General features: G+C 34.4%; 2 protein-coding genes across 2 annotated transcripts; both read left to right on the top strand.

Moving 5' to 3' along the window:
* The first annotated feature begins 3,173 nt into the window (after positions 1–3,173).
* On the top strand, positions 3,174–6,177 carry BR6OX1 (brassinosteroid-6-oxidase). Its single transcript, NM_001280960.1, is given in 9 exon segments — positions 3,174–3,414; positions 3,981–4,302; positions 4,387–4,536; positions 4,619–4,864; positions 4,954–5,040; positions 5,145–5,223; positions 5,583–5,689; positions 5,772–5,896; positions 5,982–6,177. Coding segments are annotated over 9 exon segments (1,383 nt in total). The 5' UTR covers positions 3,174–3,235; the 3' UTR covers positions 6,070–6,177.
* A 6,641-nt stretch (positions 6,178–12,818) lies between these two features.
* On the top strand, positions 12,819–15,891 carry LOC100248032 (UDP-arabinopyranose mutase 3). Its single transcript, XM_002281320.4, has 4 exons — positions 12,819–13,251; positions 14,640–14,890; positions 14,976–15,144; positions 15,365–15,891. The coding sequence occupies exons 1-4, from the start codon at positions 12,928–12,930 to the stop codon at positions 15,698–15,700; spliced, it is 1,080 nt and encodes a 359-aa protein (XP_002281356.1). The 5' UTR covers positions 12,819–12,927; the 3' UTR covers positions 15,701–15,891.
* Positions 15,892–16,387: the final 496 nt, after the last annotated feature.

Genomic DNA, 16,387 nt, shown 5'->3' with positions numbered 1-16,387 from the left:
AAAATAATAATTGAAAACTGAAGTGTCAGTAGAACTAAAAGAAACAGAAAGAAAGAAGGTAAAATAAATAAATAAATAAATAAATGAAAAAAAGGAGAGAAAGGTGTTAATAAAAGGGAAAAGGAGGAGTGTATCAAGAATGTCCAATCCCTATCGGAGGATCTCGCCATGGATCCACGCTTTGTACAAGTCTCCATCCAATCAACCTTTTTACTCACCCCAAGACAAGCTATCACCTTCAACATAAAGTCAAAAACATATTCATACTTTTATTTTATTTATTTATTTATTTATCCCATCAAGCTATTGCTCTCAAATCTCACAGCCCCTCGCTATGAATTGGATAGGAAAAATATTATCCACGATATAAAATATAAATAAGGTACTGAAATATCAAGAATGTAATCATGCATGAATATTATTAACTAAGCTACAAAACTTTAATGAAAAAAAAATTATAAGGATTGTGTTTGATTCTAAAACATTAAAGGAAAAATGTGAATAAAAAAAAAGCATAAGGGAAAAATTGAAGAAAAATAAAAAATAGATTTAAGGTTAAAAAATTATTTTTATATACTATTTTATTGAATTTTTCTCTTTTATATAGATTAAATAATTTGGAAATATATAAAATTTTCATTTATTTTAATTATATTTTTCATAGTAAAATTAAACCTGAATTAGTTTTTTTAAATTTTTTTCTTTAGCACTTTTTGGTAATCAAAGAAAGTAGAAGGAAACATAGAAGGAAAAAAAAAATGAAGAATAAAAAAAAAAATTATTTTATATAATTTTTGAAACTCATCTTAGTTTGTTTTTTTTTTCATCCAATAAAAATTAAATAATTTAAAAAATATATAAGTTCTAACTAATTTTAAGTATATTAATTTTCTTTTATATTTTTTTAATGATAAACTAAATATAAAAAACTCATTTTCTGTAGCCTTTTCTCAAAGCAAACAAAATCTTAATATTTTGTAATTTTCCTATATTAAATCATAATACATGTTATTTCTATTTGAATTTTTATTATTATTTACTTGTAATTTAAAAGTTACTATATTATGTGATTTGACATAAATTTTAAAAAGTGTTTTTATAAAGTATTTTTAGTTTTTATAATACTTAAAAAAATAAAAATTTTCAAATATTAGAAAGTTCAAAAATATTTTTTTTTAATCACCACCAAATGCATTATAAATAAAACAAAATGATAATTGCATATCATCAGTCCTATTAGTAACTGACAATAAATAAATAAATAGTAAATAATAAAAAATTTAAAAGAAGATGGTTTTATACTATATTTGGTTTCAAGGAAAAAAAAAATATCATAAAAAATTAATTATAATTAAAATTAATTAAAATTTTATATATTTTTAAAATTATTTACTTATATATAAAAGAAAAAAAAACGAGTTAAAAAAAATATATAAAAATCATTTATTAACTTTAAAATTATTATTTTTATTTATTTTTCATTTCTTATTTTTCCTCACACTTCTCATAAACTAACCGAAAAGGTTAGTGTTGATGTGTATGAACCGTTTGTGTCTTCAATTGTTGGTGAGAATTTGGCATGCAGTGAGGTTGCATAAGAACATTCCGGGAATGTGGAGTTAACGAGGGAGTCACCCACAAACTGCGGGATTGAGAAGAGATTAATAGCAATCATTGAAGGTTTTCATCATCTGAAAAATGCACAACCGAGTGAAGGGCATTTTGGGCCTTGGAGTTTACAAAAGGCAAGACTCCAAATCTTCAATCATTTCCAGGTCAATTGATGTGATTACCCCAAAACTCCAACATTTATCTCATTTCATGCCCGATTCAAAGTTTCAGACTCAGGCCGACGTTTAAAGTTTACACGTATTTGTTTTTGTCCTTGCGATTATTGGATCAATTCACAACTTTATTTGATTAAGAATTAGCACTGATTATATGATATGGCTCGTAGATGGAGTTCGAGTCCTATTCATTTGTATCGGGTCTCATTTATTTATACCTTTATATTTCGATTCTATTTACTTACTCATTTGATAAATACTTTATTAATTAATATTTAATTATAAATTAATTCTTTTTAATATGCTCGTAATCACACTCCCAAATAGGGCGTAATGAGGAGAAAGATGAGCTGTTTTCCCCATTGTCAAACATTAGGCTGTTAGGCTGTAATCAGAAGTCCCCACCGTCACAAACATATGAGAGAGTGTTTCATTGTTGTATGTTGTATTGATACAGTAAAATGGAGAAAGTGAGGATTAGTAATGATTGAGATTGAGTGGGTAGTTTTGGGAATCCAGTTGGGTAAAGCAACTAGCAGAGAGCAACACAGAAAAGTCAATAGTATAGTGATGGTTATGAAGGAATTACAGAGCAGAAGTTCCAAGTTTCCAACTGCCACAAAGTGGGGGCAGGCTCTCAGTATCTCATCTTTCAAACTTGCACGGTTGCATACTTGCACTAGAATGGAACCAGCTCTTAGTCACATGATAACCAAGACCCCTGTCTTGTAGCGATTTTGGTAAATTCCATAAGCAGATCTTGTTGCCAGACATGTGAAGGACTCTGCCTCGGGGAAATTCCCTTTTCTTTTTAGCTCCAATCCCCTGCTCACCATGTGCCCCCTTTCCTTGGCTTCTTTTCTTCTCTTCTTTCTACTAAAACCAGGGAAGAAGGGGACACATATGGCAATAAATGATCAATTAAACCTACATGTAATAGACATGAAATTTTTTAATCATATGATCAATTTAAATTGTTGTGTATTTTTATATGTTACCAAAATTTATCTTTTGGGTTCAGTTTAAAAAAAAAACCCAAAAATTAAAATACTGAATACTCAAATAATTTAATGAAAATTCTAATTTTGTACAAAATTGAAAATTACATGTCATTTTATTTTCAAGGCAAAAGATTTTCATAGTCTGATATTTCCAAACCGGGTGGAGAAATAGTTAAAAATTGAGAAGAAAAGTTGAGATTTTGGGTGAGGGTGCTTCTATTACTTGAGGGGGGTGGGGTGGGCTCTGGGGGTCTGAGAGAGGGTCCCTCCCTAGTAGGGGGCACCTTGCATGGTTTGGCCTATGTGGCCTCACACCCTCTGCACATATGGTAGTCCTCAGGTCTATATATACACTTCTGACTGACTTAAACTAGAGCAAGCCCATACCATTTACAGCTCTCTCTGATCACTGGTTGGAGCTTCTTGGGAGCATCAATGGCTGTTTTCATGGCGGTTTTTGGTGTGGTTCTTATTGGGCTCTGTATTTGCACTGCTTTGTTGAGATGGAATGAGGTGAGGTACAGGAAGAAAGGATTGCCCCCAGGTACAATGGGTTGGCCAGTCTTTGGGGAGACCACTGAGTTTCTTAAGCAAGGCCCAAGCTTCATGAAAAACCAGAGAGCAAGGTGATTCTTGTTTTCTTTAGTTTCTTCACTTTCAGACGGATCTTACTGGGTTTTACCCTGTTTCTTTCTTCCTCCTTTTGCTGCTTTCAGGGTCACCAGTTTCTGGTTTGTGCTCCCTTATGATAGGTGCTTACCACTTTTCAAGTGGTTTTCATGGTTTATGCTGTTTTAGCTCAAAGGAACAGATGGTATTTTTAGGGCACCCTATTCATTTATAGGTGGTGGCCTAGTAAAACCCCCTTTTGAGAACTCACAAGTACTCATTAATCCCAAGTGACTTATTTCTCTCTTTCTATTTTGATTCATTGATACTAATAAGAGCTTGTAAAAATTAAACTCAATTTTTGTTTTTTCTTTGGCTTTGAGTGCCTAGATTTCATAGTGAACACAGGCCAATTAATACAGAGATGTTCAAAAAGTGCAGTTCCTTTTAGGTTTCTAGTAATTTTACCCTGAAAATCACTGATCATTCTTGATGTTTATCCTCTGTATAGATATATATGTATATATTTTTAAGAATGAATGGTTTAGTATGAATATAATTTTCTTTAATTTTTCTGTAACAGGTATGGAAAATTTTTCAAATCCCATTTATTGGGTTGTCCTACCACAGTCTCCATGGATCCAGAGCTCAACAGATACATCCTAATGAATGAAGCAAAAGGCCTGGTTCCTGGCTACCCACAGTCCATGTTAGATATCCTGGGAAAATGCAACATTGCAGCTGTCCATGGCTCCACTCACAAGTACATGAGAGGGGCACTTCTAGCTCTCATTAGCCCCACCATGATAAGAGGCCAGCTTTTACCAAAGATAGATGAGTTCATGAGATCCCATCTGAACAAATGGGATACCAAAATCATCAACATCCAGGAGAAAACCAAAGAGGTTTGTATCAATCATTAAAAAACCCTCTGGAATTTTTGAAGTTTTTCATTCTAATTTCCATTTGTTCCATTGCTTTTTCTGCAGATGGCACTTCTCTCTTCTCTCAAGCAGATTGCCGGTATTGAATCCGGCACAATATCTAAGGAGTTTATGCCAGAGTTTTTCAAGCTGGTGTTGGGAACCATTTCTCTGCCTATTGACCTTCCTGGCACAAATTACCGCCGCGGGTTCCAAGTAAATTGCCCACCATTTTTGTGTTTCCTATCTTTTAATTTTCATGGAAGTTTTGCATAATTGGGATGTTTCGCTTTCACAGGCAAGGAAGAATATTGTTGGCATGTTGAGACAACTCATAGAGGAGAGAAAAGCTTCCCAGGAAACCCACAATGACATGCTTGGTTGCCTAATGAGAACTAATGAAAATCGATATAAACTAAGCGATGAAGAGATAATTGATCTCATAATCACAATTCTGTATTCGGGTTACGAGACTGTTTCCACCACTTCCATGATGGCTGTCAAGTATCTCCATGACCACCCAAGAGTTCTTGATGAACTCAGAGTGAGTGACAATTTTTTTTTTGTATCTTGATATCTTCATGTTTTTCTACTCTAGTGCCTATGATCCTGACTTGATTTTAATCTCTGCAGAAAGAACATTTGGCAATCAGGGAAAGGAAAAGGCCAGAGGATCCCATTGACTGGAATGACTACAAGTTGATGCGCTTCACCCGAGCTGTAAGAAATATCCAAATTTGGCTGCAACATGATCCGTTTTTTCAATTTTCCACATACAGAAAGTTTGAGTAAATTAGATTTAACTCTGCTTTATTCTTGTGCAGGTGATCTTTGAGACCTCCAGACTGGCTACAATTGTTAATGGGGTTTTGAGGAAAACCACCAAAGACATGGAACTGAATGGTGAGTTGAGCAGACTCAAACCATAATTCACAAACACCATAATATCTTTTGGTTCTATCCACCTTGATGAGTCTTTATGGGCTCAAGGAGAAGTTTTGGAGGTAGCTACTCCTTTTGGCACTCTTTTCACAAAAAAAATGCAGAACATATAATGGACATGAGGTCATCTTCCTCAGTGGACCCTACCCTATCACAATCCACATGGCATACCTACCAATCCAGCTAGGCCTTAGACCGATCTCCCTTCTTTTGCTCCAATGGAATTACCTAAAAAATTACTGCATTTTCTCACCTATAGGTGAACCCTTTTCTTATCTGCAATACCTTATATTTATGTGTGCCTTCTTTTTTGTCTTCAGGATTTGTGATTCCAAAAGGCTGGAGAATATATGTTTATACCAGGGAGATCAACTATGACCCCTTGCTATACCCCGACCCGTTAGCTTTCAACCCTTGGAGATGGCTGGTTAGTGGACTTGAATATAGTTATCGTATCTTCTTTGCCTAATTGTTGAGTATCGGTATTTAAAAGGGATTGGTGAATGCAGGACAAGAGCTTAGAGTCCCAAAACTACTTCCTACTATTTGGAGGAGGCACCAGGCAGTGTCCCGGAAAGGAACTGGGAATAGCTGAAATTTCTACATTCCTTCACTACTTTGTAACAAGATACAGGTGAAGTAGTGGGCCTTATTCTTTTTGCCTGCTGTTTGGTTGGCTAGAAAACTTGGTTATTGAATTCACTATCATTTGGTTGCAGATGGGAAGAAGTTGGGGGAGATAAGCTAATGAAGTTTCCAAGAGTTGAAGCACCAAATGGACTACACATTAGGGTCTCAGCTTACTGACTAACCTATGTATGTACAGAAGAAAAATATAGAGCATGTGAAAGCAATATGGATGTACAATAATTTTCTAACATATTAGAAACTTAAATGGATCTAGATTTTCCATTATGTTCTGTGTATATGGGAATATCCATTGCCTCCTTCTAACACACTTGTAATGAATTTTCTCTCATTCTTTTGACAGTAAGAAATAAGTTTTTTAGGCAATAAAAAAGCTGTCCATGCCCAACTTCTGGGTTTTCTTCTTTTATTAAAGCAAATTCACCATCAGCTTCAACATCATTCATCATACAGACCCCCCTTTTTTTGGGTCCCCTGAACCAGGAAAAGCCCATAAAGTTCTACCCTTACTTGGACCCAGGTCAAAATGATGGCCCAAAATGAAGGGCCTTAAATGGGACTTGAAAGTTTGGGCCCAGCATGTTTTTGTGCAAAGGAAGCAAAACCTAGAGAATCATTGTCATAGGTGAAAATAATTTCCAGTTGTTGTCTACTTCATGTTTATTTTAAAACAATAATATTTTTAAAATTAAAAAAAGTGTTTTTAAAGTCAAATAGGTCAAGATTTGCCGAAGCTTTATCATTAAAGTAAGAGAATCCAAGCTGGCCATTAAAAGTTGAAAATAAAAATAAAAATGAAAGTCACAAGTCAGTTGAAAATTGAGGATGATGAGGCCCATAGGATGAAAGGTCCAATTATTACAACTCATGGTGAAGACTAAAGATGAATGATCAATCGCCCGCACTCAAGATATGTCCCTTTCATTAACAATTTCAAGTTTTCAACCCACTCCTCCCTTGTGGTACCACTGCTGCCACCCCAAGGCTGCATGCACCACCAATCCTTTTTCTGCCTCAATTCTACACGTATTCATAAAAATGAAAATAAAAATAAAATGCACATCCCCAATGAGGATTGCAATGGTTGGTGGTCAAGCAATAAGGAAAATGAAAATGAAAATTAAGAGGGATAGCAAAGGACTCAAATGGTGGCATAGTTGAATATGGACTTACCCCACCTTCTTAGTGGTAAGTTGCCGATCCATGTAGTGGCCCATTAAAGGCTTGACATCATGGGCTTATGAACGTACCACTTGGACCACTTGGCTTTATGTCAAGCACCCAATTTATTTTGCTTTCACCTTTTTACCCCAGGTCTATTGTCATAATAAAACTTGGAATCGTGACCGACATTTGTACATCACCGACTCTTTCCTTCAAGAGATTACGTAGGGTTGGTTAGCAATCAGATTGTGTCATAACATGCATTCAAAAGTTTGTTTGATAGTATTTCTGTTCAAAACATTTTTAATAGGAGTGTCTTCTTTAAAAATGTCTTTGGGAGAATTACCTATCAAATGCTTCTTTAAGAAACATTATATATATGATTTTTCAACTTTTAAAATTGCCTTCTAAATTTGGTCAAAACTTCTTATTTTCCTTCAAATTTTTATTTATTTATTTTTTTTATGCTAAAAGAATATTTCTTGTATTGTTGTAATTTAAATAACAAATAGAATGACTGCTTTGTCACCTTAATTATTAAAGGATTATTTTCTAGGTATCTTTTGCCAAGCCTTGTCACTATAGTAATTACAAAACTCTTTTCTAGAAATTGTATTGTGAAACTTATATGGGTTTGTATCTCTCATATTGAAATTTCTAACTCTCATGTCATCAAATTATAAGTATTGACATTTTGCAAATCTAATAACCTTCCTCAACATGATGCTTTTAAGACTTGAAACCATGACCTAGCTCTTGCATCAATTGCTATGGTCACAAGTCTTGACCATTTCAACAGAAAATCAATTAGTTGTAAGGAAGCTAAGTTTTGAGCATCCAATACCATACAAATTATCACTCTTAACTTGAACTTTGCTAAGATACTAGTTGGACTAATATGTTATTCTTGAGAAATAATACAAGACAAGAAATGAGAACTAAAGAGGTGGCATTAAATGTGATTTTGAATTATCTAAAAAGAGTGGAAGAGCAAACGAGTACTGAGAAGCCATGATGTGTTGTAATAGAGTAGGGATAGAGAAAATGGAAGAAGAGTTAAAGCAAAGTGAGCCATAACTAGGTTTACTTAGGTAGAGGATAGGTTCGTTGAGGTGAAATTGAGAGGAGCAGCAAGTTTGCTCAAGCAAAGAAGAGATTTAGCTCAAGTGAAGAAGTTAATTATATTGCTTTTTGAATGTTCTAGAGAGCTAAAACTAGGCTTAAAACACCCTAAATAAGGAAAGGAAAGAGAGTTTAGATATTTATTGCTTAAGCATAGAAGAGATTTAGCTCAAGTGAAGAAGTTAATTATGTTGTTTTCTGAATGTTCTAGAGGGCTAAAACTAAGCTTAAAACACCAATAAACAAGAAAAGGAAAGAGGGTTTAGATATTTATTGGATGATCACGACTATGGCATGACAAAACATTGTCCTTGAAGTAGATCCACTTTCCTTTAGGGATGGCAATGGGACGGGTTTTTTTTCGAGTACCTGCCCCGTCTTGTCCCTAATGGGACGGGGTTCAATTTTAATAAACGGATTTGAGAATTTTTTTAATACCCGGGGTAGGTTCGGGTATTGCCCCGCCCCGCCCCGCCCCGCCCACCCCAATTATATATAAAATTAATTTAATTTAAAATTAAATTAAATTAATTTTTATTTTACTATTTTTAATATATAAATAATAAAAAAATATTTTTAATAAAATAAGTTATAAAAAATATAATAATTTAATTATTTATAAAATATATTTATTTTAATGTAATTAAAAAAATTTGAAGTAATTTTTTTTTAAAAAAAATTAAAATTAAAAAAAAAGTTAAATAGTGCGGGGTGAGATGGGTATGAGAATTTATGATATCCTCCCCATTTAATTTTTTAAATGGGACAGAGATGAAAATTATTTTGAATAAATGGGGCGGGATTGGGATGGGGGCGACCCGTCTCGAACCCGCCCCGTTGCCATCCCTACTTTCCTTAGAGATCAATATTGGTACAATAGGGAACTAGTGTCCTACCTCTAATATTTAATAACCAAAAGCCTTATTTAAGGTGCATTCCTTGGATGAGGTACAATACAACTCAAATTTGAAGGTTGACTATAGGAAGCTTGCAATAGTATATATGGCTACAAGAAGAGTGCAACAATTGGTATGGTTGTAGTAGGGTGAACTTGGCTACAATGTCAATGGTGAACTTGGTTGTAGAAATGTCAATGATGAACTTGGTTGTAGTAGTGTCAAAGGAAAACTTAGTAATAGTAGTGTTAAAGGCAAAGGATTTCAAGCAAGTAAAGTGGAACCATAGAATGGACTGTAATAGTGGATCAAAATGATGGGCTATAGCAATTATAAAAAACAAAGAAGTAGAGTCACCAAAGATAGAGAAGTGGCAAAGATGGAAACATTAGATTAGGAGGAAGTGATTTCTCGAGTAACTCTAAGGAGAGGCTTTTATAGGCAGAGTTCTAATATAACTCTCTTAAAAATGTTGAATGGCTCAAACATAAATAAATCAAGTTAAAATGTAGTTATACCAATTCAGCCCACTAAACGCTTTGACCAAGGAATAGATTTATCTCTAACTGAGAATGACTCAACTAAACTTAAAGCTAATAAAAAAAAGAAGTTAAATTTAAAATTAAATAATTGCAACTTTGAAATATTTGGTTGAAATCATGTGCATGTTAGGATGGAACCCTAAAAAGAATGACATGATGTAACAATAAATAAAATTAATTTATATTCATGATTTTGGTATCCCTTTACTATGCAATTTATGCATTATAATTAATTTGAGCATTCAAGCCTACATCACTTGCATTGTATATGACTTGAGTGTATCAGGAATTATATAAAAGATCTAAGTTATAAGTTCCTTATAAGTTGATAAGTTGTTTATAATTGGTTCATGGACTTAGACAATCCTTTTAAAATTATAGTGCACTACCTTCTAATTGGAAGAATGATTTGTCTTAATCGTCAAGAGGTGTTTCTCATGTAAGTAGATTAGTATCCATAACCTAATATCCACTGTATGTGGACTTACCATGTACTGGTGTTCATAATTTAATGAGATGGAAGTTATAAACCTATCAAGATTATCTCTACCATCATTAAGTCTTAGATCTTCCTATTTTGTGATGAATTGATATACTTAGATCCACAAATGACATATGCTAAATCCCTCTTAAGAAATTATTGTAGTGTCATAAATTTTATGTTATAAATCCTTAGAATCACATAAGAGAACACATTGTCTCAATCCCATGAGATATCATGGTATCTCTATTGAGAATACCTATCATCACCTACTTTAGTCAATAGTGACTCAATCAATAGGGAATATATGACTACCTTAGAGCCTCACGCATAGGTCAAAGTTATTAAAGATTACAATAGTGGTTCAATATTCTTTTAAGGTTGAGAATCCATACAATTATTAGCTTGATGAAATCAAGACAATTCACTAGCAAATATTATGAATTACTGTAGATATTTTTCAATATGTAAACCATACACAATAGTGCACTCTTCGTGAAAAACTTATCTCGATGACCAAGATAAGTTATCTCTCTAATTAAGAGTTAGTGCACTACAACCTTGATGAATTGTTTGAGACCATGGATTGACTATAAATTACTCATCAACTTGCAAGGAACTTATGACTTAAATATTTTACACAACTTTAATACATCCTAGTTATGTATAATGCAAGTGATATAGGTATGAATGTTCAAATAAATATTAATTTAATTAAGGATTGAATAGTGAAAGCTAAAACTCATTTGTTATGTTATGTTATGTTATACTTTAAAGGGTTCTATCATAACATTAACCCATATAGTGATATAACTAGTCCACACACACCTTTCATTCTTCTCCTAGAACCACACAACCCTTAGGTTGGTCTATATAAATTTTTATTTTCATTTCCAATTCCCCATTCAAGAACACAATCTTAGCATCATCTAGTGTTTACCAAATTATAAATGAAAGCTAGAGGTAACAAAACTCTAATTGAGGAAATCATGGTCATGTGGGAAAAGGTGTCAAAATAATATATACCCTTTGTTTAAAACCTTTGATTATTATGGATGCTTTGTACTTCTTTATGGACCCATCTCACTCTAATGTTTTTTTGAAGCATCCACTTACAACCTATAGTCTTTTCACTATGGCATAAATCTACTATCTCCCATGTATGGTTTACACATGATCAATTTGATTTCATTGTTAATGGTCTGTTTTCATAATGGTGTGTCTAAAGAAGTTATAGCTTCTTTGAAGAATCTAAAGTTCTCATATATTAGAAAGGTGTAGAAATCATTTTTAACATTTGTTTCTTTCTCATCTCTTTTACTTCTTCTTAGTTCAATTTTAGAAGATTCATTAGACTTGTCTCTAATTATTCTCTAAATTTGTTTCTTCACCACTCAATTTCATAAGAAATACATTTTCAAAGAAATCAACTTTCTTTGTTTCCATTATGGAGTTCACTTCTATGAGATTGTTTTCTGATTTAATAATTAAAAACCTATAAGTTGTAATTGTACCAGACCTTACACTTTCAAGTATGCTTGTTAGGTGCATAATCATTCCATAACTCATAGGGTATTTTACTAGTTTTTTCTCATAAGATATTCTATTATGAACATGAGAAGATGTGCATGTATAAATCCAAAAGAATAAAATATAAAATACAAACCTTAAATCATTAATATAAAGAAAAAGCTTTTACCTCTGCTTTTTGAAATTATGGAAATTACACTTATTTTGAACAATTCAATTGAAAGAAGAAGATGTGAATAGAGAAGAAAAAAATTTAAATGAAAAATGATGAAAATATATTATTTCTACATATATAACACTAGATTATTTTTTTAAATTTATAAAAAATTAAAATAAATGTATTTTAGGCATTAATTTTGAACATATTAATTAATCTTCTTATATAAAATAAAATAGATTTTAATGTTTTTTTATTAAAAATACAAAATTGACATGACTTTTTAAAATATTTTTGTCCTGGTATACCTTATCCAAGTATTGCCCGAATATGCTATATGCATTTATTGTACCAAATGAATATATTTTAGAGTTTGTGATTTATGTAAATTTTGAACAAAAATTTATTATAAAGATAGTTAAAAAATATTTAAGAACAATTTAAATGATGTCCAAAAGTATAATTTTGGATAACATTAAAGTTCAAGATTAAAAAATTCTTAATTGAGATGGATGTGCAGAGAATTTTGCCTTGCACTCACACAATAAATTATTAAAAAATTAAATAAAATAATGTAACATAAATCAAAATGGGATATCCACTGAACACATTCACAACTACTCACAACTCACAAGTCTCCAATGCCGAAGTCAAAAGGAAGTGGCGCCATGCAATGATTATCCCCCTATATGCCTTCATAGTTTCCATCCATGACCATAATATTTCAATCAGAACCTTATCCCACCTTCACAAACAGGGCCACTGGATCAGACGACTCACAGCCATTTGATCATGTAAAAGCTCCGAACCCTTTAAGTGAATGGCGACGCGGCGGTAGTGCACGATACACATGGAATGCATCAAAAGAATTGCCATTTTTGAACATAAACGCAAGGCAGACCAATATCAGCGGCGATTTTTTTGAAAGAGTCCCACTCACCGACACCCATCCCCCGGGCGCGCCACTCGTGCCGAGACCACCGACGTCGCACGTGCCACTACGTACTCCTTATTTATAAGACCACGACCATTGCCTCCCTCCTTCCACCATTCTTTACTACTACCAGCACCATCACCTCCACCTCTCTCTAGAACGTTAGAACTCGGCCTCTTTCCCTCTTCACAATGGCTGCGCCATCGTCGACCGCCACGCCTCTCCTCAAGGACGAGCTTGACATCGTGATCCCCACTATCAGGAACCTCGACTTCCTCGAAATGTGGCGGCCGTTTTTTCAGCCGTATCATCTGATCATCGTTCAGGATGGTGATCCTTCGAAGACCATCAAGGTCCCAGATGGCTTCGACTATGAGCTCTACAATCGCAATGATATTAACAAGATTCTGGGCCCCAAGGCCTCTTGCATTTCCTTCAAGGACTCTGCTTGCCGTTGCTTCGGCTACATGGTCTCCAAGAAGAAGTACATCTTCACTATTGATGATGACTGCTTTGTAAGTGTTTTTTTCCTTCTCCTCTTGCTGTTTTCTATCTGTGTTTTCGCTTTTATGCCGCAAAGTTTGGATCTTGGTGTCTCTTTGTCTTCGACTAAGTTGCTTGGTTGGTGAGAAAATCGAGTGGATTGTCTTTTTCTTGCAGTGTATGGACTTTTTTTATTTTGACCCGTTATGTAAATATTATTTGCGTGCAATTGTGGTATCAGTTTGAATCTGCATTGTCCTTCAACTGTGCTTATCCTTCGTTTCTTTGCATTCTGCTGGATTTGGTTTCGAACTCGAACTTTATGGAATTTGAATATCTTGCATTTACTTCCGATTTTTCGTGGAATTGGGGACTGGGTCTTTGGAATTTGGTTTCAAATTCCAACTTTGTTATTTTATATGAATTATAGTAAGGATCAGTGATGCAATTACTTTAAGATCTCTCCTGATTTGTAAGCTATTGCCTAATTTGAGATCAGAGATCTGGTAAATTTGACTTATTTGTCTGCAAGCTATAGCTTCTACTAATAATTGACTTAAGTCTTAAAACTGAGGATGGCTGATGAGATCTTGAAATTCTTTGTTTGGATTAATATGTTGCTTCCTTCTCTCAACCACACATATAATTGTTTTTCCAATTTCACTAATGCCCTTGTCAAGGGAAGATGCATTTCTAATTGATAAATGTGATATACAGCTGTAGCATTTTGAAATCTTGTTCATAATTGTATCATCATTTGTTCCTACAATACGTTCATATGAATTGGGTCATCGGTTTTATTTTTTGTCCCTTTGGTGGGTCCTGGTTGATAAGCAATCACAGCTAATAGATCGACTTGGAGAGAGGCAACCTATAATGTACTAGATGCTCCTCCTATGATGATAACCTTTCCCACCGAAAAGAGAACTTTACTCCATTTCTTGCTTGCATGCTAGCAGACCATCCAATTGGTATACCGGCCTTGAAATGGCTAAAAGTGGATGATCACCAAATGACTCTGTCGATATAATTGTAAGCCATGACTGTATGAAGATTATGATGTTTAGTTTTTATTAACTTCCAGATTCAAGCTAGTTGATTAGATTTAAGGGTCTGTCTTTTGGTTGATATATTTCCATATGTTCTATCAAAAGTGGCTGATAATTATTTCATTGGGCTTAAACAATTTGCTTCACCAGATGATTGACCTGACTAGTGATGCTAAGAATCGTTCTTATTTCAATTTGATTACTTGTTAGTCAGATGATTGATATTTTTTATGCATTGGCATGTGCTTTTTTATTTTATTTTTTATTTTTTTATGTTGAAGTAGTTTTGTTTACTAGTGTTATAATATTCCTATTTACTGATTGAACGATCTCTTGAAACTGACTTTTCCGAAATTCTTATTGATGCTTAGGTTGCTAAGGACCCATCTGGCAAACAGATCAATGCACTTGAGCAGCACATTAAGAACCTTCTTTCCCCATCCACTCCCTTTTTTTTCAACACCCTGTATGACCCGTTCCGTGAAGGTGCAGATTATGTGCGTGGATACCCTTTCAGTCTCCGTGAGGGTGTTCCTACTGCTGTTTCTCATGGTTTGTGGCTCAACATCCCAGATTATGATGCACCAACACAGCTCGTGAAGCCACTTGAGAGGAATACTAGGTATGCGATTTCTCCTCAACTAGAAGCCTAGAAACTTCATTTGATGTTAATATAATTGCAATTTACATGTCAATGGTTCTATCAGGTTTGTGGATGCTGTTTTGACCATTCCAAAGGGCACCTTGTTCCCCATGTGTGGTATGAATCTGGCATTTGACCGTGATCTCATTGGCCCTGCCATGTACTTCGGACTCATGGGTGATGGTCAGCCTATTGGACGCTACGACGATATGTGGGCTGGCTGGTGTGTCAAGGTGTGGGATCAGCTTCCTTTCCTCAATATTTCATGTGCAATTTGTTCTGCTTTCATATTTTCTTGTGATCTTTCCAGCATTATAGCAGTTGGTTAAATTTTCAAAAATCCTAAGAACAAAAAAGAAACCTTTAAGAATGAATGACAACATAATAATAGTGAAGTACTAAAAAAAATAAAAAAAATTGCCAATGATGGGTGTTTGATGGGTGATCATGTAGGTGACATGCGACCATCTGGGATTGGGAGTGAAGACAGGTTTGCCATACATTTGGCACAGCAAAGCTAGTAACCCCTTTGTGAACCTAAAGAAGGAATACAATGGCATCTTCTGGCAGGAAGAGATTATCCCATTCTTCCAATCAGTTTCCCTTCCAAAGGATTGCACCACTGTTCAAAAATGCTATGTTGAGCTGGCCAAGCTAGTCAAGGAAAAGCTTGGGAAGGTAGACCCTTACTTTGTCAAGTTAGGGGATGCCATGGTCACATGGATTGAAGCCTGGGATGAGCTCAACCCAGCTGGAGGTTCTGCCAAACGTCCTAATGGCACTGCCTAATAGATTTTTTGAATATCTGTCTTTATTTTCTGTTAGTTAAGGAATCAATAGTTCTCAACCACTGTTTAATTTTGTCGCAGACCTATTTGGTCAAAAAGCTTGGATTTGCAATTGATGAATGTAATATTTTTGTTGTACTCGTGCTATGAGCTTAGAAAAAAAAATAAAAGATAGTTGATTTAACTACAAAAGATTTCCATGTTTGTGTTATGACTATGGTCACTGTGCCTTTCTTTTTTGGAATTTAATCTTTAAATTTGAAACATCATGTTGTCCTACTTTTCCCAAGGGCCCCAAGGAAAAGGCCGAAAAATCTTGTACAGATTCGTCCATTTGCTGCAAGGGCTCTTCACCTTAGTCTAAGGTTCTTGTCATGGTCAAACCGTGTAACCCCTCTCCTCACATCCAAGGCTTGGATTTGGTTGGCAGCTTGTCACTACGTCCTGTCCTGTTCATTGTTTTTTCCCCTGAAAATGCCATAGCTTTCTCGCCTAACATGAACACAATATCCTTTATTTTCTCATGGACCAAAGAAGCCCAACTGAAAATGACAATCAATGGCTTAGAGCCAGAAAATCAGAGGATAGCAGTTAAACCACCAAGGTTGGAGTCCATGTTCTTTGACCAGGATTCTTATGGCACTCTTGACTACAACTCCAGCCCTAAACATAATCATTACCTGTTTTT

This window comes from Vitis vinifera, chromosome 14 (assembly GCF_030704535.1).
Source record: "Vitis vinifera cultivar Pinot Noir 40024 chromosome 14, ASM3070453v1".
Lineage (NCBI taxonomy): Eukaryota > Viridiplantae > Streptophyta > Magnoliopsida > Vitales > Vitaceae > Vitis > Vitis vinifera.
This window is presented reverse-complemented; position numbering and strand designations above follow the sequence as displayed.

Excerpts from the sequence above, each read along its gene's own strand:
- LOC100248032 (XM_002281320.4), top strand. The coding sequence starts at position 12,928 with ATGGCTGCGCCATCGTCGACCGCCACGCCTCTCCTCAAGGACGAGCTT. Across the intron at positions 13,252-14,639 it reads CTATTGATGATGACTGCTTT|GTTGCTAAGGACCCATCTGG; the intron begins GTAAGTGTTTTT and ends ATTGATGCTTAG. Across the intron at positions 14,891-14,975 it reads CCACTTGAGAGGAATACTAG|GTTTGTGGATGCTGTTTTGA; the intron begins GTATGCGATTTC and ends TGGTTCTATCAG.